We start from the raw sequence: 24,519 nt of genomic DNA, 5'->3' as shown, positions 1-24,519 counted from the left end.
AAACCACATTTTTCTCAACGTGATTTCATCACGGACAAAAATATGCACTTTGAACTGCAATTTATTGATACAGTTTGAGTTCCAGCAAACAACAACAACACAAAAAAAAACAAGACAGATTCCAATAAGTTAGCATCAACGCTTTGGTTGTATGTTCTTCATCCTAGTTATCTAGCGTAATGAAAAAGTACAGTACTGAACGTACGAGCTGCACACACGTGCATTGACATGTTACTCAAAAAAAAAATAATACTCTATACAGGATATCCAACACCGCACAGCCAGGAGGCGTTCACAAGCAGAGAGGAGCCACCGTCCCTCTGGTCTTTTGTCTTGAAATCAAAATCAGAAAGTCCAAAGTACATCAACATGTTCTGAAAAAGCTAAAGTCACCACACAACAACTGAGGACGAAACAGTTACAATGCCTGTCAACGATTTATCGCCTTATTATCCTACAATCAGCAGAAACGAGTACTTCTACCGGACGTTTAACAGGAAAGCAGCAGCAAGGTGGAGCAGATTGTTGTTTCAACTGTACCATATATATACACACAATATTTACACACACACACACCTTGGTAATCACAGTGGCTCCAAAGTGACTGATGGAAGTTTCAACACATCGCTGCAGCAAAGAGAGGTGAACTATCAGGTTTGTTCACCTCTGTGTCCAGCAGGAGGGTGGAGCAAGGCAGCCCCCCCGTCACCCCCCCGCCCCAGGGTGGGAGCAGCTCAGTCCAAAAGCATTTGCTCTTTACATTCAATTATTCTGAGTCAGTTCCTACAAGCTTACCTTAAAAACATTGTTTTTATTGTGATTTATTAGAAAAGAAAAAGTCGCATGTCAACTTCATGGGAGCTGAAATTAATTTGTTTGTTTGTTAACGGGATATTTAATAAACTAAACGTTTACTGCTGGTAGAAGAGCAACACTTTTCTTCAAGTCTCCCTATTTCACATTTCTTAGCAGGAAATAAAAATGTAACAAGTACTCATCTTACTACACTATAATGAAAGCGTGTCCTCCTGTAGGCCACCCATAAGTGAAGATTGGTCCAGAAACACATAACCAATAACAATGTAGTAAAAGTGTAATAACCTAAATCCTAACTTTATAGGCTAATTATATCTAATATACATCTATAAAGACTCATATATTACTATAAATGCGTGCTGTTTTTGCCTTCATTATAGCCGGTTGAATGCTTGCAATGTATAAATGCTATTTAAATGGAGTGCTAGAGAAGACTCCAAGTCAAGTGGAGCTTGATACCGACGATTTAGAAGCACTTTATCTCGGCTGATACTGTCTTAATATATTCATTTACCGTATATATTGAAACATAATTACAAATATTTTTCCAACTGCATCATATTGTACCAAACCGACAAAAGAAAAAAAGTCATCTCAAATGCAGTGTGTGGAGACGCCATCTATAAATCGACGGCGATCGCACTTTTGTTGCTACTCATTACATTTTTTTTGTTCATTAGCAGCTTCTTTAATGAGAGAAGAAAAAAATGTACATTTTTTTTAGTTTATTTTCTTTGTCTAAAGTCAACACTGGGAGGCGTAGGAGGGACTGCAGTGTTCTACATTCTGATATTGTGATTCATTCAATGAATCACAATATTATATCAATCATCATCTCATAAAAACTACAAATTAAATTTGGCATTAAGCATATATTTATGCGTTTTAGTGTTTCTGAGCCATTTTACACAGAAACAAATTAAACTGTTATGGCTCAGGGAATGTTTTTTTTTACCGTAGTACCTTAAAATACATGTAATGTCTTAGTGGTAAGTTAAGTAATAATATGTGGTGGATCCTGTATTGACAGTATTAAAAGCCTCCTACCAATTTCAGTCAAATGACATTTAACTGATGGAGACATTTTGACTTTACTCAGCAGTGCTTTGATCCCCCTTCCCTCCACGTTACGGTGCCGTTCAGGACTCCTCATCAGTGGCACTGGGGGAGCGCTCCTAGAGGAGAGATACGGAGACAACTAGAAAGTATTTGGAATATTCTTAAGAGCTTTCCTACCTTAGAACAGTGTATAGGTATATGCAGATCAGCATATACCCAATAAAACTTTGATGACTAGATGAGAAATGTTTCTTGACTTTTGAAAAGTTCAAAAAAGGGCTTGAGATCCTGAGGAAATAAAAAAGGCATCTTAAAATATGAAGAACTTGCTTTAAATTTAGGGACACACAAAAAAATGAATGGCCTCAGTCTCTATAAGAGCAGCAAAATAAGTATTCATTGTTAACTAATGTGAAAATGACACGTCAATATCTACAAACTGCACTGAATGGAAATTTACATTTAGAAACAGAGTGCCGTCTGCCATCTGATGTCATCTGGCAGTTCACCTTGACTTGGGCACTGATAGAAGTTTGCAGTTTGATTGTTGTTGTTGTTGTTGTTTCCCTTGGACTCTTTGGTTTGAACAATAAACGTTAAGGACGCCTGACACGACGCCGGGTCCCTACGACAGAAACTGAGAGTGTTTGCATGTACAGACAGAGCGAGTTACCTCTTCCTGCTCATCCTCGGAGTCGTCGTCACTGACGACAGGTTTGGCTCTGGTGCGCCCCGTTCGTCTGGTGCGACCCTTCCCTCGATCTCCCGCTTTATCTTTCCTCCCCAGCCGGATTTTCACCTTCACTGAGCGAGCTGGGGGGGGGGGGGAAATTCACACACAAACATATTTGTGGAATAAAACAAAGAATAAAAAGAAAAGACCCATCTTCGGTAAAATAAACCAACTTGATTGAATAGACCCCAAATGTGTTTTGCATGAAGCCATTGAACAGAGCAATAATATTTTCTACACAATCATTTAATTAAATTATTGTGCAGAAATTAAACTATACTTTCACAGTGCAAACCAACATAAATCAATCAAGCAACGGCTGCAACCAGCTGCCGTTGTGTTGTAGAGTCAACCACCGTTCTTATAGCCACCAGTTTGTCTGTCATAAGTCTCGACTTGTAGCGTTCTTGAGAAAGTGTGAAAGACATGCAAGTGGCATTGTGGCACGCACGCACGCACACACACACACACACACACACACACACAAAAAGCACCCTTTCACTCACAGCATCTCAAAGAATAGATGCAGCCTCACCGGCAAACTTGTTATGTTGAGGCGAAGGAACACCAGTTGTGTACAGACATACTTACTTTCTGACTCTGAGCCTTCCTCCGGCTCCTCCTCTTCTTCCTCACTTTCCTCTCCTTCACTTTCCTCCTCTTTTTCAACCTTCTGCCTCAAACTGGTGAACACTGACTGGAGGACGATGGAGTCTTCGTATATCTGCCCACATGAAATAAACATGGTACACCACAATTCTTATCAACACTTGCAGACATGAAGGTAACACTGACAGAAACAATCGCTTTCAGCATCCACGGTTTACGTTTGATTACTGATTTTTAAAAGAAAAATAAAGTTATCTGCGTGGAGCACAACACATCCCAACTTAGGCATAAATGTTCTCTTATAATTTGACAGCCCATGGAAAGCATTTAGAACTAGAAAAGCGCATACCCGCGCCAAGCATCAAAAAAATATTGTCCGAAATGTATATTATCTTTATTTTTAGATTCCTTAACCATGAAAACAAAACCTTAGCGATTGGATCGACGTCGATGTCATTATTAGTTTAGAGGTTATTGACAAACAGCACACTTTCAGTCATGGCGGATTCTTCTGGATCTATAGATCCAGAGCTTTGTAAGATACAACACATCACGCGTTCATGATAAATGCACACGGAGCCTCACCAGTGACCCCTCCAGGTTGAAGGTCTGAGCATTCTGGAACAGCAGCATAACGTCTCTTTCCAGATCACCGAGCGTGCGGTAGCGATGGCATCGTATCCTCTCCTACGACGAAGACGGCATCAAACAGCAACAGAAGTTATTTGTATCTTTGACCTCGATCAATAACCCGACGGTTTGTCGTATGAGCTTTCCTCTCCCTCGATAGAGAGAGACCATACCTTTATCTTTCTGAAGTCCACGGGCTTGCGGATAAGTTCGTAGTACTCGGGCAATTCTTTACGAGAAGGCAGCTGGATGAACACCTCGCTCAACTGCCGCCCACTGGCGCTGCAGGAAGTGACATCATCATTAGCCACTGCATTGATCAAATCTCTGATTTTTCTTCTTGCATTACCGATGAAACAGTTTCCAACATCGCTATTACTTGTAAAGTTGAATGCGCCGCAGACAAACGCAGACAAACTCTGTTACCTGTCCTTATATTTGATTACCGCGTCCACAATTTTCTTCATCTTCTTTGTGAGGACGGAAGGATTGGGGGAAAGTTTCTCAACAGGTGGCCGGCCCCTTTTCCTCTGCCTCTTCCCATCATCATCTTTGTCTACTCTTCCTCTCCCCCCCATGGAGGAAGAGGGACCGGGTAGATCCAGGTCACGGTCCCGCTTCCTCTTGCGGGTTGTCTTCTTGTGACGTACCTCCTCCTCCGCCTCCTCCAGTGTGCCGTCCTCTATTGCCTACGCAGGAGAAACACACAATTATAACGAGCAGACCGCCAAAGGAGAATCAGCGCTATCCTGAAAGACGAGCAAAGGAAGCAAGACAAATGGTAATTTTCTGCTTTTCATTTGAATTTGACATCTGTTTCTCTGCTCTGCCCGACCCCCATGAGGCAAACAACCTTAAGCCACTGCTTCTCAGTCAGTGAATCAGTGTAGTCCACCTCCTTTCGCTGCCGAGAACCTCGTCCAAACATTTTCTCCTCCTCCTCCTCACAGGTCAGGCGTTCAACCTCGGCGTCGTCCTTCATTATCCAAGTTGGCAGCTCGTCCTCCTCCATCAGACGAGGTTTCCGCCGCGGGTTGCGGGCCTCCTCGCGACGCCGGTCTAGGTCCATACGCTGAGGGAGGGACGGAGGGAGGAAATGAAAAAGGAAGAGAAAAGAGCATGTTTGGAAGAAGGTTCCGGGTGCATTAGGCACACCAACCATAAACTGGTCGAACTCTTCTTCACTCCTGGCGATCATCTGGTTGACCGTCTCATCGTCTGGCACCTCGTCCTCCTCCTGAATACAGTGGACACACATTGGCGAGCAGCACACATGAAAGCGCACGCGTTAAAAAATGTGTGTCTTTGGGGCTTACACACATTAATGCGCACACACACTTCCTGCCCCCAGACCTCGTCTTGCTCCTCATGCTCAAGGATTGCCTGCAGGAAGGCCCTGCGTTCGTTACTGGAAGACTTCTGGTCGAACATGCCGGCCTGGATGACCTTCTGGTCCACGTTCAGTTTGTATTTGGCGGCAGCCAAGATTTTCTCCTCCACACTGTTGATGGTACAAAGACGCAACACTCGCACTTCGTTCTGTTGGCCGATGCGGTGCGCTCTGTCCTGCGCTTGCAGATCCTGGGCCGATTGAGAAAGAGAGATTCGCAAACTGTCACGACCGTGGCGGCTCTTCATTTGCTGCAGCGCACATAAAGACTTCCAGATTTCATTTTTGAAAAGAAATTGGGCCGATGGTGAACGGCTGTCTTTGCGTATCTAAGAGCATCATGGAGCATTCACACTGTGGAAGTCGGACAAAAGCGATGCTTTGATGTTACGTCTTCACACCTGTTACTTAAGGATTCGTTTCATTTCTAGTTATGTGAGAATAAATAAGTTCTACGTTTATGCAGACTTTGAAAATGTCAACAAAAAAGCAGATTAAATGATACATCAAATAATTCTGCAAGATTTGTTTGATTTCTGGAAGCCTACAATACCTTCTCTTCCCAGCAGTACCTTAACTCAACTCAAACAAACTCACTGTCTTGAACTCTGGTTCCTGATCCGAGGTCCCTGGTACCCCCCCCAAATATTAGGAATAGTTCAAAATCAAGTACGAGAACTGGAAGAGAACCTGTTTGTGTTGTTACACAGATGGGGCATGGGTGTGCGTCTCAAATGTCCTGTTCATGGTAAATGTGATTCGCACCTGATGCGGGTTCCAGTCAGAGTCAAAAATAACCACGGTGTCGGCAGACTGCAAGTTCAGGCCCAGGCCTCCAGCTCTGGTGCTCAGCAGGAAGATGAAGTAATCCGACCCCGGTTCGTTGAACGTCTTCAGTAACATTCCTCTGTCGTCTGCCTTTGTAGTACCTGGGATGAAGGAGAATGAGAACACAAGGGTGTGAAAAGGAAATTAAGGAAAAAAAGCACGACAGACATAAAAGATAGAAAGTATTACTCGAGGAAATGTGACAAAATAGAGTAAAATAGTCTCACCATCCAGGCGCAGATACTTAAAGTTGCGATAGGCAAAATAGTCCTCCATGATTGTCATTAGTGACGTCATCTGACAGAAGAGCAGCACTTTGTGGTTTGTGGCGTTCAGCTTTGGTAGGATTCGATCCAACACTTCAAATTTTCCCGATGCCCGATACAAGTCAGCACTAATGGAAGACCGGCGGGCTTGGGTTACAGTGGTTTCAATGGCTATGCGTCTGCAATGAGCTCACGACCTAAAGCGGAAGAAGTACTTACCCCTGGACTATGCCGCCAGAGAATCCTAAATGTTCAGAGAAGGATTCCTGCAGAAACAATTCAAAGTTTGCGGCATCATTTAGCAAATCCACAGCGCGGGACTTTATTTTGAAGCTCATGTTGTTCAAGTCACTATTATATGAAAAGAAAATAATATATTCTGTTTCCAGACAATCTGTAGCACAACACACTGAAACAATGTGTTTGCGTCCCAATCCTCTGCGCTACCTCTATTTGCTGGAACATGTAAGGGTGGTTACAGATCTTCCTGAGCTGCATGATTGTGTTCATCAACGTCTTGGTGCCTCCTTTACCCTGCCAAACACAATGTGCATGGAACACACAAGACGTTTTATTATCATTTCATTCAAACTATAGCTGGACTAATCAGCCCGTACACAAAATCTCACCAGACTCTAAGTGCAATTATTATTTTATTTTATGCCACTGACAAACAAAAAAATTTGGTTAAATAATGCCCCCCCCCCCCCCTTAAACCTTTAACCTTATAGGACAAAACCTTTTAAAAGTCCCTCACCTTCTTGTCTTTCTCTGATCCATCAGTGAGCAGCACCCCCTTGGCCTGCATGTGTCGATACAGCACCCTCTGAAGAGAGGACATGTCACACTTGATGACATATTCCACCTGAGAAACAGAACAGAAAAGGGGAATTAATGTAAAAAAAAAAAAGGAGAGGCAGCAACTGATTCAAGACTGGAAGCAAGCCCAACAGATCTTCTTCATATTTACTATTTTACTATATTTAGGAACACGTGCCTTCTCTGGAAGCTGCGCCTCCACTTCCTTCTTTAATCTGCGCAACAAGAAAGGGCGAAGTACTTTGTGGAGACGGCGGATAATCAAGATGGTCTCCTCTTCGTTAAGGTCCACCTGGAGGGGAAAAAAAACAGCATATATTTGGCATGTTGGACGTCATCGATCAGAGATCGGTTCAAAATCAAACGCGACATTGGCAGAATTCGCCACCTTCTCTCCGGTCATGGCAAAAGGGGCATTGAACCATTGCTCGAAGGTGCTGCAGCTCTTGAAGATGGTGGGCAGGAGGAAGTTCAGCAATGCCCAGAGCTCAGGCAGCTTGTTCTGCAGCGGCGTTCCAGTCAGCAAAACTCGCCGTGGGGCCAGGTAATGGGTGTTCAGCACCTGTGTCAGCTTACAGTGGTGGTTCTTCATGCGGTGGCCTTCATCCACAATCATGTACTTCCAGCGAATCTGGTGACGAGACAAGAAAAGGGAGGCGTGCGTTTGCACAAAGCTACTACTAAACCGCTCCAGGAATTATTGCACGCCTGCCAAGGTTTGTTTGCGGGCGTACGTCTCGTCTCACCTTGGCCAGTACTTGCTTATCCTTGATGATGTACTCATAAGTAGTGAGTAAAACATTAAACTTCCCACTGCGCAGCTGGGGGACGAAGGCTCTTCTGGCAGCAGGAGACCCCTGACAAGGGAAAAAAAGAAGAAGAAGAAGAAGAAGAAGAAGAAGAAGGAGGAACATGAATTTAGCCGTTTTGCAATAAGAAGCGTCTGCTTTGGGTGGTGCGGCAGCAGGAAGTCACCTTGTAGGATACTTTAATGACGGTTGGTGCCCACTTGTCAAACTCATACACCCAGTTAGAAAGAGTTCTGTCAATCAAAAAAAAAAAAAAACCGGATTGGTATTGACAAACAAATAAAAACATGCGATAAAGTTTCGATGACGATTAGCTCACGAAAGAGGTACAATAATGAGGGAGGGTCCATTGAGCCGCTTGTGCTCCATGAGGTGCGTGATGAGGGCGATAGTCTGGATGGTTTTCCCCAGACCCATCTCGTCCGCCAGGATCCCATTCAGATTATTGTTGTAGAGGGAAACCATCCACTCCAGACCTTTAATCTGGCAGATGAGACGGATGAGGAGGGGGCAGTCAAGCACGAGAGGAAAGACTACCCGACACGACACAGCAACCACGTCCCTTTCAAAGACGTCTTCGCGTGGGGCAAGAGAATGTCGTGTAAAATTGATCTGATCTTCACCTGATACTGTTTGAGCTGCCCATTTATTAACAGCGTGGACTGTTTATCCACCTTCTCTGTGACAGCATGAGCCACAGCATAATAAGACTGGAGCCCCCGGGCGAATGCCGCGCCGCTGTACTCATCATCCACATCCTGTTTTGCATTTCTGCAGAAGAAACACACGAGAATGTTAAGATATCACGTTAAATGCATTTTTAATGCCTTTAATGAACCACACATATTTTTGTGAAGATATTTGGTTCTAAAAATGTACTCCATCTGGACTCACTCGATGATGTGTCGGACGTCTACTTCCGACACATCTTCGCTGTCGGGGTCCGGAATCTTCTTCTTGTCGTCCACCGGAGTAGCGGACGGCTGAGGCTCCTCCTCTTCCTCCTGCGAGACAGCTGGTCAACAAAGTGGAGCCGTGAATGTGAAACTGGCTTCAAGCACACGCCTCTTAAAACGACTGACCTCCTCCTCTTCCTCGTCCTCGCTGTCCGAGCTGTCCGAGCGAGGAGCCACCTCGTAGCTAGACAAAATAAAAGCATGCTTGAAATTAGGACAGCCTCGGTAACGGAACATTTCAACCCGGCTGGCACCTTCGTCTTCATGACATGGTAGAAAACGGAGAAAGGTTGATTGAAACATATTTTTAAACTTGACAAATAACTTATTTGTCATTTTATTTTTTGCTTATTGGACACATTTAGTATGTCAAATTATTATCAGTTTTTTTTTTTCCTTTTCAAATTGTTTGTACGGTTAATCAAAATCACAACTTCAACTCAAACCAGCTGATGAAAAGTCACCATGAACTTTAAATGGAATTATCTTTAATGTCCTTCAGCATCAGTAACAGAGCAGCAGACGATGAAGAGACGGCTCCATCACACACATCTCTGTTCCACAGCCGGGCTCACCCAGGGTTCATCTCCAGCCAGGTGTCCAGCTGTCCGGCTTTGGGTGCGTCGAGTCCCGTCAAGATGTTCCCACTGTCTACATGGATGACTTTCACAGGGAGGTCACTCATTTGGCTTGTCTCATCCAGAGGCTGCGGGGGGGAGTAAAATGTAAACAGATACACACGAGGGCTGATAATGCTGCTGCTCTCTGCTAAATTTAACAGATAATGACTATCAAGCAAAAACCTAAGATTCTTGTAACCGATATAAATAATCTTACAACGCTCTTTCAGCGTTCGCTTTACTGTTTTGTCATGTCACCTTCTGAATATACACAGAATGACATAATGTACGCGTACGCGTTTTTCTTCCACTGCGATTGGCCTTATACAGAGTGCAGACGAGTATCAGCTCACCTCTCCATCAGGCCCCAAGGATGGAGTCTGACCCTCAGCAATCTCCAACTGAAAGAAAGGAAGGAAGGAAGGAAGGCGACAGAGACAGCGATCGCAAAATACGATGCTTTAAAGGAGAAAACACCACAAGTGAATGTAATTAGATCACTGCATCTGGGAAAACAACGCGTACACGTCCTCCTGCTGCTTTCAGTACCTTCTTCTTCTTCTTCTTCTTCTTGTTCTTCTCCTTGAGGGCCTGCGCGGCTTTGTGCGCTCTGACGAGCTCGGTGAGGTTGGCGACGTACTCGTCCGTCTGCTGCAGCAGGTAGGCCAGGCGCTTGTCCTTCTTCTGGTCAATCAGCTTCCGATAGCCCTCCTCATCCTCAGCCTTGGAGGACAGACACATCGACGGTGCTGAAACGCATTGACGCGCGTGCTTGTGCGGCGGCGTGCCATCGTTACCATAAGCCTCCTCATCCTCTCTTTCTCAATGCGCTCGTTCTCTTTCTTCTGCTCCCGCTCAGTGTTGGCATGGTAGGTGGCGACAGCCTTGGTCAGTTTCTGCATCTTGCCTGTTATGGACCGGTGGTACTCTTTGAAGTCTTTGGCGTGCTGCAGGATGCTGTTGAGGTACTCCTAACATCAGAACGCAAGTACAGGTGAAGAACACAAGACAAAACGTAGCGGGGGAAAACCTGCTTTTAGCCTCATCGGGGGCGACGCCACAAACGCCCTCTACCTGATGCTTCTGCCTGCGTTTGCGCTCTTGCTCGATCTTCTGCTGTTTCTCCAGCTTCTCCGTGATGCGGGCTTCACGGAGCGACTGGCGCTTGCTCCTCTTGTAGGCCTTGGCGTCGAGGGCGGTCTCCAGGGTCGTGTCGCGTTGCATACACACCACCACCTCTTGGCGCAGCTGTGAATGGATAAATATACAAACATGGAATCCTCAATAACACCAGCGCTGCCAAAATAAGGAACGTACGCGACGCTGGGAAGGTTAAAGGTGACGGTTTGACGATGCACGGCGTACTTGTCTCTGGAAGTTCAGCAGCCGGAGGGCTTTGAGCTCTATGGTAGCTTTGGTACGCAGATCACCGGCCAGAGAACCGGGCAGGTTCTCCAGTTCCGCGATGCGGTGAGTGATACGAGCCTGTAACCTGAGGGAGAGAAACATATTACGCTGCGGTTATTTCTTTCTACATTTGTATTGGTACAAGACAATAGGCACGAAAGAGTTAGTGGTAATCAAGTGATCCGTCTATCCGTCCATTTTCTTGACCGCTTTATCCTGTAATCGGGTCACGGGCTCGCGCTGGAGCCTGCCCCACGAGCGACAGGCGGGCTACACCCTGGACAAGCCGCCAGTTCATCGCAGGGCAAGTCATCAAGCGATGCTTTTGGAAATATTCAAAGACAACGCTGCAGCACTTACAGCACAACATACAAAAGTGTCATTTATTCATTTTGTACTCAATGAACGCAAAAAGAGAGGCGACCCTGGCGTACCTGTACTCCCTCTCCTGCAGGATCTCCACCGGGTCAAGGCCGCAGGGTTTCTGAATGGGGGTAATGCGGTTCTGCTTGGCGTGGTAAGGCATCAGGGGAGTCGGGGGTGCCGGCTGGCCAGGAGACTGGGTCTGCGGTGGCATGACCGGGGAGGCAGCGGGGGGAACTGAAGGGGGAGCAGGGGAAGGCCGGCCGGTGGGCTGAGGGGGGATCAGCTTCTGGGGAGCGTTGGAGGGGGCCGCGGCATTCACCATGGGGCCTGGACGGAAGGAAACGAGGGAATAAATGAAATGTCAATGTCCGGCGTACCGCAGGGGGTGTAACTACTAACGATAGTTATGTCTCTGTTGCATGTTGGATATATCGGTGACGCAGCCTTGATTAAAGTCAGCAGGAAACACTGTCCTCTCATGACGCGTACATGTAAGAAGGTCTGTATTAAAAATGTTATTTTAATGGAATTGCAAAAATAAATATTCCAGAGATCGCTCAAGAAATATAGACTGCAGAATGTTGAGTTCTAAAAATGGTGGTATTTCATGTTTAAAGCCTCTTGCGATCTGGATTTGGGGATTAATCAGTGAAGAGAATGAATGAATGAATGAATGAATCTTGAAAGCTTGCTAACTGTTAATTAGCAATTGATGGCAAAAAAAGGCAACAAGGAACATGGGCAGGAATGACCAAACGCAAAAGAGGATAAGGGCCGCTGGCAAATGGGCAGGGATGTGAATAATGCAGGATTTGAAATGTCTTGAATGAAAATGTAGTCAACACAATTTTTGGTTTTGTTTGCAAGAATGCTTCTTTGGAATAAAAGGATACGATAAGAAATGTATCCCCAGACAATGAGTGTCTATATTGTTAGAGTCTGCAATAAGAAATGAATACTGAAGCCATGAACATTAATCATTGTAACCAAGAAAATCCCAAATGACACATAAACAAGAGGCTAATTCCTTTAACTGATTACACTCGCTCACACGGATTATGGGGTAATAAATAGAATTCTATGGACATACGGCAGCAGCTGTCCTTTAAGAATCAGAGTCCGTCCGTTTGACAACAACAAACAGACACCACAAACCTTCAGGCCAGGACTTTGGAGGTGCGTTGGGATTTTGTCCCTGCATACCAGCTGGAGGAACTGATGGGCCTGGTGGGGGCATGTTGGGACCCATCAATCCTAGAGAAACAAAACAACACTGTTGTGTCTGAAGGATTATTTGGATAATTTGACAGCAGGATTATTGGACTTTTTCATTCGACGAGAGCGTAAGAATTCGGTTTAACATACAGCTATACTGTAAAGTGAGGCTTCTCGTTACCGCAGACATTACACATTCATGCTCACCATGAGCTCGACTATAGCCTGAGCCAAAAGGTCCAGGTCCTACTGGTCCACCCACTAATCCACCTCCAGGAGCCAGGCTGGGCATGTGCTGCTGCTGCTGCTGCTGCTGCATCCCAGGCATCGGCCTCTTCCCCTGAACAGCGATCTGGAGGTGGTCCGGAAGGGACTGTCCTCGGGCCAGCATCTTATAAGCCATGATTTGGGCTCTGAGTTGGTGTAGCTGGTTCTGGTTAAAGGGAGTGGGGCCTATTGGGCCTCCGGGCTCAAGGCCTGATCCAAGGCTGGGGATGTTGGAGCCGAGACTGGGTCCAGGGCTGGGGCCTGGTCCTGGAGGGCCAGATCGATTGCTGGGACCCAGAGTGTGTTGATCGGCACCGGCGCCATCTAAAGGTGTGGAGGCAGAGCTGGGGCCGCCGCCGCCGCCGCCAGAGGAGGAGGAAGAAGAGGATGATGGGATTAGAGGTCCAGAGGGAGGACCATTTGAAGGGACAGGACTGGCGTGATCAGAGCCCCCTAATGGAGAGTGGTAACCTGCCAGAAAGGAAGACAGGTAAGTGGGTGGATACGGCAGACGTTTAGTCATCTCTGAGTAAGTCGGAATTCTGGGAAATAGGCATACTTACCCGGAAGCCAGCCCAAATGAGGACAGTAAATGACTCTGCCTTAGAAGCATTTTTTATTTTTTTGTGGTTGACATTGAGTAAATGAGCTGTTGGACGGAGAAAGGCTCGCTGTTCAGCCGTTTATGCTAAGCTAAGCAGCGTTCCAGCTGCTGCAGATGTGATATAGACCGTCTCATGTAAAACTAGACAGGCATAACTCTTCATTCAACAAGAGCCTGCAGCATGACGTGGAAAAACACTTTTGAAATCTTGCCAGATTGTCATCTCATAATTTGTCTTAACTTTGAGTCACAACGCGAAGCAGTTTCCTCCTGACTGTTGAGACTACATGTATTGAAACTGTACTCAATGACTTCCAGCTGCATGGACACATGGCCCAGATCAAAGCTTGTGCCAGCAAGAACTACGTTACAACACCCCAGATGTTTCATAATTTACAAGAACCGTGAAGGCAAACCTTGCGTAACGCAATCCTGGAAATGCCGAAGTGGCTCGAGGGCGCTTCCGTTCAGCACGCCTACCTTGCGAGTGTTGGTCCAGAGGGCTGGGTGGGGGGCCCATCCCACCGTGTCCACCCTGTCTCAGAGACAGTCCTTTAATCTGACTGAAGCGGCTCTCCTCGCTCATGCTCTTCTCGTGCATGCTCTCAATGGACTGCGGGAGGAATTCAACAATGTTAAACTGACAGTATCCATCCCTCTGGGAAGAAGATTTTTTGCACAAATCTCATCTTAGAAATACAATTCTAATGCTGGGCACATTAGTATCAAATAAAATGTACGATTTAACCGTCTGCAGATCGCTTCCTCGCAATTTCAAGTTTCAGCCCCTTAAATGAGGTCGTAAATAACTTCTGAAACTCGTGTGCCGAGTCACAGTGGGAGGATGGGTGTTTGTACTTTGTGCAGGGGGTGCATGTTCTCCCCCTGGCTGTATCCAGAGGGCCCTGGCTGTGGGTGTCCCGAGGAGGGAGGACCAGGGCTGGGCCCCATCATAGTGTGCGAGGAACCAGGGGAGGGTCCTGGGGAGGGACCCGGACCAGGAGAGGGACCCGGACGAGGGGTGCCCCCCATAGGGGGATCTGGAGTTGACATCACCCTGGATCTCCTGCTCCCGGGCGAGCAGCAGGGACCTGAGCGAAGAAATGACAGAAAGATGGGAGGAGGTGTGGCAACAGTTAGCAGTCACAATATGTTATTCTAGTGATTTGATTGGACAAAACCTGGAAAAGAAATCAACCTTCAATCCTAATTTTTTTTCTTTCTTTCATAAAATAGGTGCTTTTTTTTTTTTTTTGCAGAGATGATAATCTCCTGCGTTGCACCAATCATGCGCACGCATGTGCAATTACAGCTGCAGAGTCTACGGCTAATACGCACAACACGGGAAACGCTGCAAATCAATCAATCGAACCCGAACTAGTGGGCTCATCCGCTCACAGACCACTGATGGTGAACAACGAATGGCGGACTGCTTTGCGGCAGACCTGCCCGCATCAGCAGGACTGTCAGCGCGTTCCGGCCGCATGTCTGCGCTCCCGCGAGAAGATCTGCGCGTCATTAAAATAAAACGCAGCATTTGCCGCAATTCGTGCACTCACCCTTCTTAATACGCCTTCAAGCGTTGATTTGATTCACAGACGTGCCCCCCCCCGCTCCAATGACCGAATGTCTAGTCACGGTTGCCCGGCAACGCGCATGCGCGCGCAGCGAGCCCAAGCGCCTCTTTGACGTGTTCCAGTATACACGCTGCTGTGTGTCTTACAAGCTTTAGAAAACTTAAATCAACATTAAAAGTGTTCGTTTTTGATTTTATTTTTATTTAATTGATTCAATGCTGTAAAATTTAATTTTAATTCCTGTGTTTGACATCAGGATCGAGATAAATGCGGGGTTGTGTAGCCATTATTGATAGACAATTATTGTTGTAAAAGAAAAAAAAGACAATCTTTATCAGAAACACCACAAGTAACTGCAATCAGTGTTTTTTGTAATTCTAACTGTTTCATTTATCTTCCATTCATCTTCCATGTGGAAATATTTTTCCCAAGTTTAATCAGGGCATTTTTTTTTCCAACAGTAGTAACGCAACCTGCGGCGGTAACCTTCATATTTAAAACAAACAAACCAAAACAAGACAAATCTGGGGATCCGTTCCAAACTCGTTGACTTAATGAAACCCAGAACATGCTCAGAGATTAAACCTGTCCCTTTATCCTAATAGCATCATCTCACTTCATCTTAGAACAACCAGCAGTTTAACGGACACAAACCCACATCAAACGTCATCCGAAGGTTTGCAGTTTGGGGCGTCTTCTAAATGATCACTAACAGACAGTACAGTTGGAGATTAAACTTTCATCTTATTTATTAATCTTATTCAAGGCAGACTGCAAAAAGAAAACGAGTGAATTATCAGCTGTTTATGATGCACCTGAAAGAATCCGAGTCCTCTGTGAACATGTGACAGACTGCTAAACACAATACCCACACTTATTTAAGACAAAGCAAACCATCTATAGTAACCCATACTTACTCAGACACACACACACACCCTGATAAATAAATGAAAAACAGGAAAATGTACAGCAGATCATATAAAACACAAGTATAGAACACTCGGGACCCCGTTCTAACCAGGAAGCTAATTCAATGTCCTGCAGACCGTCTTCTGCTTGTCCAGTTCAGACCAAAACAAAAACTCAGTAGTTGAGTGTAACAGTATTACAGAAGCTCTTGGTTTTACTTATAAATATTTGACTTTGAGGCTTTTTAAATGTCTGATAAGTGAATCAGGTATGTATAATCAAGTGCTTAATCAGAATAATATCTAAAAAAAAGAATAGTCCAGCCAGCACTCGTGTCTGGTAGCTTAGAATAACATCCATCGACACTACGATGTTGACAGAAGCTGCACAGTTTTTAATTCCGTTGACCAGTGACGGCAATAACAGAAAACCTTCTCAAGTCCCCCTTTTTGCTGCTTCATCAACAGAATCAGTCATTCCCTTTGAAAGGAAACGAAAGGTCCTCCTCTTGAGTGACAGCTGACAGAGCATCCTGCTTACAAGAAGACAAACTCGTCACTGCTTCTGTTGTTACCCCTGCCCAGTTTTCCAGGGAGCAGAATGTGGCCTGCAGTTCCACCGTTGTCACTGCAATGACCTTCAAGTCCATAATCTTGACTCTGGCCGTCTACGAAGGTAAAGATGGGATACTTCTCCTTGGGCGACGACAGGGCCTGCGAGGAAAAAAAAAATGAGCCTATGTTTTTATCCGTCTGTCTGTCAGCAACATAACTCAAAATGTTACAGACAGATCTTGACGAAATGTTGGGAATGTTACCAGGAACAGATGATTACATTTTGATGAAGATCCAGAGGTAAGCCTGGATTATGGATCACTTTGAAATTTTCTTTAACATTGCAGTAAATGGAGCTTCAAAATGTGTTCCTCAATATCTCGGTTGATTATTGACTGATGTTTATGGCATTTGAAACAATCATGTGGGGTTTTAGGGTCTAACTCAAAACCGAATTTTATTCAGATCAGATGTCAAATATTATTGCGATGTTTAGAAAAATGGAGGTGCACTTGCGTTTCTGCCTACTGTGCATTTAATATTAGAGACAGAGATTCCTAACAGGCGTCGTCTTATAGCTGAGTCAATTCCACATCGAAGTAGGTCAACGGATTTGTTCTGTTAGTCACAATGTTTTGTACAAAAAACACAACATCTTCAAAGGATACGCACTTGATCTGTTGAAAACCCGAGCCTCGTTTTAACTAAATACAAATGAAGAATATACTTTTCATATGCAATTCAATGCTTTCAATTTTGAAAAGAGGGAGGAGAATGTAAAAAAAAAAAAAAAAACCACCTCGCCAACAGAGGAACATAGAGATTCAAAGTCCTTCCTGTTCTTTGCGTAAAAGCCGATGGTGCAGCTGGGATCCATGCGGTTGAAGGGCATCTTTTTGGGAGAGCTACAGTGGAACGACTAAATCACAGACAGAGACGGGCATTGCATGATCACAATCAATACAAGGTAACAACAGGTCATGTTCTCTTTTATTGGTCTGTACGGTCAAAACGCTACTGAGCATCAAAGTGACGCGTTCAAGGTCAATTATGGTATGAGAGAGATAAAATGCCAGAGGGACTGGAATAAGATCGTTCAACCAACCTCCAGTGGGAAGGTGTCTTGTGACACATCCACCACAGGCTGGCAGTAGTGAGGGTCCAGATAGAGCAGCTGCTCGTCTGTCACACAACAAGAAGTGGAGAGAAATGAAAACAAAGATTTAGTACACGTCTGCCTGCCAAATACAAATGAGATGAGAGGACTTTCAACGGAAACAAGACTCCAAAGGCGTTTTCTAAATGCTCCTCTTAGACAGGATGTTTCACTGTATTTGTACTGTAATACATGCTACTGTTTGACTGTACTTTTACTCTAACATTCCATCTAATAAATATATTCATCATCATCGTGATCAAGATGCAGCGCAGTAGTACGGGTAGACTGAAAAAAATATACACATTTTACTCTGTTTAAAGGGTTTTTAACGTTTTATTTCACTTCTGTCCACAGAAATGACGTGCCGAGATGACTTTTATACCGGCAGAGCAAGTTTTATTATCGTTACCGAGAGAGGAAACATAGAATTGGCAATTTGTGGTGAATATTTTATTACCGTTCTACCTAAGCTTCACAGGAAGAATCCCGATTATCACACTACCACAAGCACAGCAGTGTCTCCGCTAATGTTTACCCAACCACAGAAATTCGTTAGCAGAGCCTTCACACGCGAGTCAAACTGGGGAAGGCAGACGAAGGAAGCGCAACACATCTCGACGGCGCTGAAAGTTCCATCAAGGCAGATTTTCCGAGCAGTAACCAAACGATTGGAGTCACGTTGATAGTAATAGGTCAGAGGTTATTGATAATGGCGGTTATCTTCTGGATCTAGCTCAATAGCTTTTGAAGATACAACAAATCCATTAGTAGACCCCTGATTCCTCGGCGCCTGAGCTACATTTTGGTGTTTTTATTTTATGCCTATACCTGAATGTCTTCCCTTGCAGTGATGAAAATTCTAAAGACCCACTATTTTTTTCCCTGTTCTGGATCATAGTAACCAGATTTCTTCCAGGATCTGGATCAATCGTTGATATCTCGTTGATCCTGTTTGGAACTTATCCTGTATATATACAGTATATTTTAAACCAAGCACCCCGACCATTTACTGTGGAGTTATAAAATCCATTTATAACTTTTTGAGTTGTGTCTCTAACAAACAAACAAACAAATAAAGCTGGGGAAAACCCTAAAGGAGGAGGTAACAATAAATCCTCCTTCTGAGGAAGGCCATCATTTTTTCTCATTTGTAATTCTCACCTTGGAAACCAATGAAGTATAGCGAATGCTTCGGTTTTCCTCCAATGATTCCAATACAACAATCCAGCTTCAGGATGTTCTGTGAAATGAAACAATTGTTTTCGCGCGCTCAAGATGTGAGAGAGAACAAAATTGTTCAGGAAGCAGCACGCCCAAAAAAGAGACGGCAGACAATGCAAACCTTGACGCATTCAATGTAGGACGGATTGAGAGACTCCCCTCCCAGACGCACGGGCACCAGGACGATGACAGACTTCCAGGCTTGGGTGGACGGATCAGAGGGCGTCTCACTATGCGTTAGGTCGCATTGACGCACCACGTCATCTTTGTACACTGCACAGCACAGAAAGCCGACGACTAAAAATATGCTCCACACAGAAAATCAAGCAAGAAGACATCTTCAGGTGAGACATCTTCAAATTAGTACACCAAATGCGCACGGGGAGTAAATACGAATTTCAGGTTTATCTCACCTGTACAATCCTGAGCCACATACACAGACAAGCTGTGGACTGCTGTTGTCTTGGCAACCGCTTTCCTAAAATAAATGCCATATATGCCAATGAAACTTTAAGTGTGACAACTATGCAAATAATTGAAGGGCAAAACTTTGCTTGTCAGAAGAGTGGCACTTGCAGTGCCCTCACCTTAGTATGTGTGCCACTATTGAGGGCCCATACCAGTCACCAGCTTTCTTTCCTGAACTTTTGCCGATTTCTACCAGCTGGTGAATCCCAAAAGGCGCCGAGGGCTGATCCCCAAACCACATTACCAGCCTGTGGTGGACGGGCTCCGCCTGTCTGTCCCTGACGGACTCCGCCCTCTTTTTCTTGCTGCATTTGGAAGTCGGTCCCCTTGGCAGGGACGTTTCAGGGCTGCTGGACCCCGTTGGCCTGCCGAAGGAGGGGATCGGGACCCCTGCAGCCCGTATTGGAGAACGTGGCCTGAACAACTCAAAGTCAACATCAGTGAGGCGTTGAGCATTTGGCCAAGCCCAGTCTATAAAACACACAAAGGACACTTTAGCAATCCAACACCCCTAGGCTGAAGATCTGGCCAAACCTGTTCCTAAATTATCTCTAAATTCAAATGACAAGAGCGCAGAGACCCTTCGAATACCACATTAATTACCATGAACACACAATAACTACTTCATGTATTACAAATTCAAAGACCGAGACAAAACAGCATAAAAGACAGACAAAGGCTATCTGCAATGAAATGAAACAGTAAGAACAGAACAGAACAGAGAAGGACAAAAAGGAGAGCGACAAAGAAGCAAAAACAGTAAAAAGGGTGAACAAAGGAATCACACAAAGAGATGAATGAATGACGATAAACAAACTCTGAAAAACTCTATCGTTTGAAATAGTGTACTGTTTAGCAGTACTTCTTGGATGTGCTATCTACAAGGAAAACATATTTGCCACAATATTATTTCACTAAATAGTGAAAACAAGATTAACCAAAAAAATCCAATGACGATATCATGCATTTGTTAATTTTCTTTGTGTGAAAGTAAAACTGTTTGGTATTGGCAGAGAGACAAACCTCTGGGCATCAGATGGACCAGGAGGCCCTGTGCCAGCAGCATCTGTCCACTGCGCAGCATGCAGCCCCAGCCACAGTCTGTGGTCCAGGTGGAGCCGTCGAGCTGAGGGAACTCTCTTCTGTAGGTCAGCCAAATCCTGGACACAAAAGCCAAACGAAACCGGTCTACCCCATCTGAAAGGACATGAAAGGGGAAGGACAAGGATGAAGCAACACGTTTGGGAATGTGATGTGATGTTTATCCCGTGCACTGTTCTTTGTGCGTAGCGGTTACCTTCACTGTTCAGCAGATGAGAGTGACCCAAGACAGTGACTGGTGAGATCTTATTGAATGAGGTTTTAGATTTCACAGACCAACCTGCAGAAAGAGGGATAAAGGAAGATCGGAGCTGCTAAGTGATGGGACATTTATCAGGCAAATGTCAAGTACGTTGATAATAAGGTACTCAGACTTTCAAAACTGAGTTCACACCATATTTGACATTGTTCCATGCGGACATAAGTTTGGCTTTCAGTTTGTCCACCTCGTCCGGCTCCCCAGCTGCCTCTCTGCTCGGATCTGTGGTCTGTGGCAATCTGAGAGCGAAGCTGCCCTGCCGCTCCTGGGACGGCTGCCTCCGGCTCTCCGTCGGCTCATCCTGCATTACCTTCCCTGCGTACTGAGCTGCACTGGGGGATATGGAGTTCATCCTCTCAGCCCTCAAAGCTGGACTCTGCTGCTCCTCATTGCAACACAGAACTGAACAGGGAAAGAGAAATTATTGACTGCTAACAGAGTTCACATTATTTACATAATACACTTTGAATACTCCCCATTAATAAATGATTCTGCTTTTTTTTCCGCCATCTCTTAGATATGTTTCTTGTTGAGTTATTCTCAAGACATGAGCTTCTTTGGGTTTAGTCTTTGGAGGTACAGTTTTAGAAAAACTTTGTAAAACTTGTCTGTTTTCATGCTCTCCAGAAAGCAAAGAAGAAGCCGTTTTATTGACCACATTCAATTATTCACACCGTACAATGTAGTGACTTTTTTTCTCTCAGCTTTTGATCCAGTAAGGAGAACTTATAGCAACCGATGAGCGAATCAGAATTTGGAATTTGGAATCTTTGTATTAAAACTTATTTAGAAAGAAGAAAAAACTCAGCTACCTCATTTTTTTTAGCTAAATGTTTAATTAAAAAAGTCAGCAAAGTTAAAACTGTATATTTTACTGTACAGTAACTTGTAGACATGCTGATTTCTGGTTGTGTAGTGGCTGCAAACTTCTAAAGCACTGCTTGCTGAACAAAAATATACAACGTCATGACATCGGAACAAGCGTACCTTGCTAAAAAATCCATAACATGGTTGGCAGAAGAGTTACTGTTCGTATAGCAAAATCAATTAGTTTATGCATATTTAATTTATCCATTTGTGACCTCGAATATAGTAGTAGGTCTTCTTTGATCAGACAAAGTCACGTTGCACTCTTTCATGCAATATTGCTTTCTCAAACTACATCTCTGAGGCTATGAATGAAAATGATATTCTTGCAAAGGAAAGCAACACACTACAACCAGAGCGCAGACAAAAAGCAAATCCTCACTTCCTGAAAGCGTACAAATAAACACTATCAGTGTAAACCTGACTGATCTGAACTCTCATTACTGCTTTCACAACAGACAAAGCCACAAAGAAAAGTCCCGGCGACTTCTTAGCCCTGAGAGTAAATGATGAGTAGTAGTTTCAACAGGGAAGCGGAATGAATACTCAGTGAATGAACCGATGGTTACATGTCTGTGAAAGAAATTCATCATGTGATTGGCATGTGGCCACCAGCATGCCGGAATTCTTCTGAGTGTGTGAAGGTCATCTGATTGTAAGGGCAGTCATTCATCGCTGGAGATCGAACTGTTAACCAACCAACAAAAATACAACAGAAATGTACCCCTCAGAGCACCGGCATGCGTCGCAGGAGCCGCAAATCAATCGACACAACACCCTCAGAGTAATTTGGATTATTTCTCAGGTCTCCAGACTGTAATGAGACACGATTAGCCTGACGACCAAGTAGCAGCCATAACCACACACCCTTTAAACATTAACATTAAAGTTGCTTTATAATGACGACATACCTGCTGCAGAAGATGGTTACGATGGTCGCCTCTTCTTTAGTTGGCTAATTCATTTCACCGATTTCCTCTCTCGTCACCCTCGACGTCAGTATTAGCGAATAGATTCCATGTACTAGCTTGCTACAGCTAGCTAACGTTAGCACCTGCTCTACGTTACCGAGCAGCCACACTAACCAGATATTCTAATATTTCAACTCGAGCAATTTTCAGTATTTTACGTCAGTCAGCTCGACAGACCAGCAATTTATTTATTTATTTTTTTGGAAAACGCAACTACGATCCGGGTTTTGCTTCCCCCGACTTGATACCGCTTCAGCGTCTCCTGCTGCTGATCTTGCTTTGACGGGGGACGCTATTTACTTCCTGTTGTTCTTTTCAAGCGCAACATGATTGGTGGAAATGGTCAATGAAAGAACGCTGATTGGATACCTTTGTAGCCTCTTGGATAATATTAACTCTTTGATTTTGCATAAATTGACATTTCAATCAGATGATTTAGGAGTGTCTTTTGGTGCGTTCATTAGATTACTCTGTTAGACTTGACATTTTATTTTAATCAAATTTTCTCATAGATATCGATATCTTAATAATAAAACAGGAAGAATGACTATTGTCAAATCGGAGCCTGTCAGTGTAGAAGGTTATGCTAACAGGCTAGTTAATATTTAACAGATGTGTACTAATCACAGACTACATATGTCTATTTGTGACCAATTCCACATTAAATGATTTTGTTTTCACAAGTTTGAAAGATCTGCTGTCGAAATTCTATCCAAAGATTAATATTAAATATATCGGAATAAAGTGAAGAAAATGTATTGAAGAATTCTTATCCCAAGACAGTGGGATAAGGCAGACACAAATATAATCAGGATTAAGAAAGGAGTCAATTTTGAAACAAATAGTGGGATTTTATTCAACATACTGCACTTCGGGTGTTTTGAAGTTGATTTGAGTCACATCCATCACAAACAAAAATGTGCAATGATATAAATAAATAAATAAATACACCATCAATGAACAGAGAAATGTGGAATGTATTTTTTTTACTTGAAATTTTGTGTACATTTTTATGCAAATCCATATTTGTATAGAGTATATTTATGTTTTCTTAAAAGCAACCCACAAACAATTCCAGGAAACTAAGAATGTATTTTTAAATAAAGTGCATTTATACTACTCTCTAGCACTAACAAGAACATAATCTCAAACATTGAACACTAGTAGCCACTGCTGATTGAAAAAGGCCTGAAAGTGGGTATAACACATATTAGATTACATACGTTTAGTTTTTTCAATCAGGTGCACTGAACTGATGAATCATTAATTACATCAACATGTAAAAGACCTTCTTAATATCAGAATAATATATGGAACATGTAAGACATTAGACCTAAAATGTTAACCCCTATAGATATAACAGTCATGTGAATAACACAGCAACAGAAAATAAAGTAATTAAAAATTAAAAGGTAATTTAATCATTACTGCAAAAATTTTGTCATTCGACACATTAATGCATATTCTGTGGATCCCATAGCTAAAAACAGCTATGCTGTAGTATTTTGATAATCTGAACTTCATTATAAAAACCCTAACCACATTGATGTTATTTATAGCAGTTTTATGGTACCAATGTGGATATTTTCAAACATAGCTGGGCAGTAATTATGTAGTATAAACATATGACAGCAAATTCTGAAAAACAAATGTGAATATTTACCAAGTTAAAACTATTTTTTTTATACTTAAGTTTGGACATTTAACCTTGCATCAAGTCACTATCAGAGTGTTATTTAACATCACATCAAATCAATGCTGAATGAAATAATTGTGACCATTTAAAGCTACAGAACTTACAGCTGTAAATGGCTTGCATAACATTATATACCGGTACTTAGGACATTTACTGAGAATGAACAACTAAAGAGATGACTATGACCAGTGGGAGAAAATAACTTTGGTCTTCCTGTTTATCCTTCACAGCATTCGTGCTGAGACGACTGATTCAAACACCTTCATCAGATATTTAACACAGCGAAATGTGAGCACATGAATCTATCTTAAATCCCTACCAGGTAGTACAGACAACAATCTCA

The 24,519-nt window shown here is 43.7% G+C and overlaps 2 protein-coding genes across 2 annotated transcripts; both read right to left on the bottom strand.

The window, feature by feature from the left end:
* Nucleotides 1–1,907: 1,907 nt before the first annotated feature.
* On the bottom strand, nucleotides 1,908–14,345 carry LOC137906980 (transcription activator BRG1). Its single transcript, XM_068751284.1, has 34 exons — nucleotides 14,253–14,345; nucleotides 13,875–14,007; nucleotides 12,731–13,261; nucleotides 12,464–12,562; nucleotides 11,377–11,635; nucleotides 10,901–11,027; nucleotides 10,610–10,783; nucleotides 10,333–10,506; nucleotides 10,061–10,258; nucleotides 9,889–9,921; nucleotides 9,491–9,621; nucleotides 9,042–9,099; nucleotides 8,854–8,960; nucleotides 8,583–8,730; nucleotides 8,279–8,442; nucleotides 8,126–8,192; nucleotides 7,897–8,007; nucleotides 7,539–7,781; nucleotides 7,329–7,442; nucleotides 7,089–7,196; nucleotides 6,779–6,865; nucleotides 6,551–6,597; nucleotides 6,293–6,459; nucleotides 6,003–6,166; nucleotides 5,201–5,428; nucleotides 5,007–5,084; nucleotides 4,701–4,919; nucleotides 4,458–4,536; nucleotides 4,274–4,412; nucleotides 4,021–4,123; nucleotides 3,803–3,904; nucleotides 3,200–3,332; nucleotides 2,549–2,688; nucleotides 1,908–1,991 (listed from the first exon to the last, which is right to left on the bottom strand). The coding sequence occupies exons 1-34, from the start codon at nucleotides 14,343–14,345 to the stop codon at nucleotides 1,956–1,958; spliced, it is 4,794 nt and encodes a 1,597-aa protein (XP_068607385.1). The 3' UTR covers nucleotides 1,908–1,955.
* Nucleotides 14,346–15,197: 852 nt separating this feature from the next.
* atg4da (autophagy related 4D, cysteine peptidase a) lies at nucleotides 15,198–22,488 on the bottom strand. The gene is made up of 11 exons (XM_068750710.1): nucleotides 22,421–22,488; nucleotides 20,778–21,044; nucleotides 20,580–20,663; nucleotides 20,306–20,479; nucleotides 19,402–19,753; nucleotides 19,228–19,292; nucleotides 18,936–19,087; nucleotides 18,755–18,833; nucleotides 17,540–17,616; nucleotides 17,234–17,353; nucleotides 15,198–16,593 (listed from the first exon to the last, which is right to left on the bottom strand). Exons 2-11 carry the CDS (start codon nucleotides 20,992–20,994, stop codon nucleotides 16,417–16,419), a joined length of 1,497 nt encoding a protein of 498 aa, XP_068606811.1. The 5' UTR covers nucleotides 20,995–21,044; nucleotides 22,421–22,488; the 3' UTR covers nucleotides 15,198–16,416.
* Between the last annotated feature and the right edge of the window lie 2,031 nt (nucleotides 22,489–24,519).

This window comes from Brachionichthys hirsutus, chromosome 17, assembly GCF_040956055.1.
Source record: "Brachionichthys hirsutus isolate HB-005 chromosome 17, CSIRO-AGI_Bhir_v1, whole genome shotgun sequence".
NCBI lineage: Eukaryota > Metazoa > Chordata > Actinopteri > Lophiiformes > Brachionichthyidae > Brachionichthys > Brachionichthys hirsutus.
This window is presented reverse-complemented; position numbering and strand designations above follow the sequence as displayed.

Coding starts and splice junctions, on each gene's coding strand:
- LOC137906980 (XM_068751284.1), bottom strand. CDS start 14,345: ATGGGGCCCAGCCCTGGTCCTCCCTCCTCGGGACACCCACAGCCAGGG. Junction 6,866..7,088: donor GATCAGAGAAAGACAAGAAG/GTGAGGGACTTT, acceptor TGTGTTTGGCAG/GGTAAAGGAGGCACCAAGAC. Junction 4,920..5,006: donor AAGAGTTCGACCAGTTTATG/GTTGGTGTGCCT, acceptor TCCCTCCCTCAG/CGTATGGACCTAGACCGGCG.
- atg4da (XM_068750710.1), bottom strand. CDS start 20,994: ATGAACTCCATATCCCCCAGTGCAGCTCAGTACGCAGGGAAGGTAATG. Junction 19,088..19,227: donor TGTGGCTCAGGATTGTACAG/GTGAGATAAACC, acceptor TGTGCTGTGCAG/TGTACAAAGATGACGTGGTG. Junction 17,617..18,754: donor ATACTTCATTGGTTTCCAAG/GTGAGAATTACA, acceptor GTTGTGTGACAG/ACGAGCAGCTGCTCTATCTG.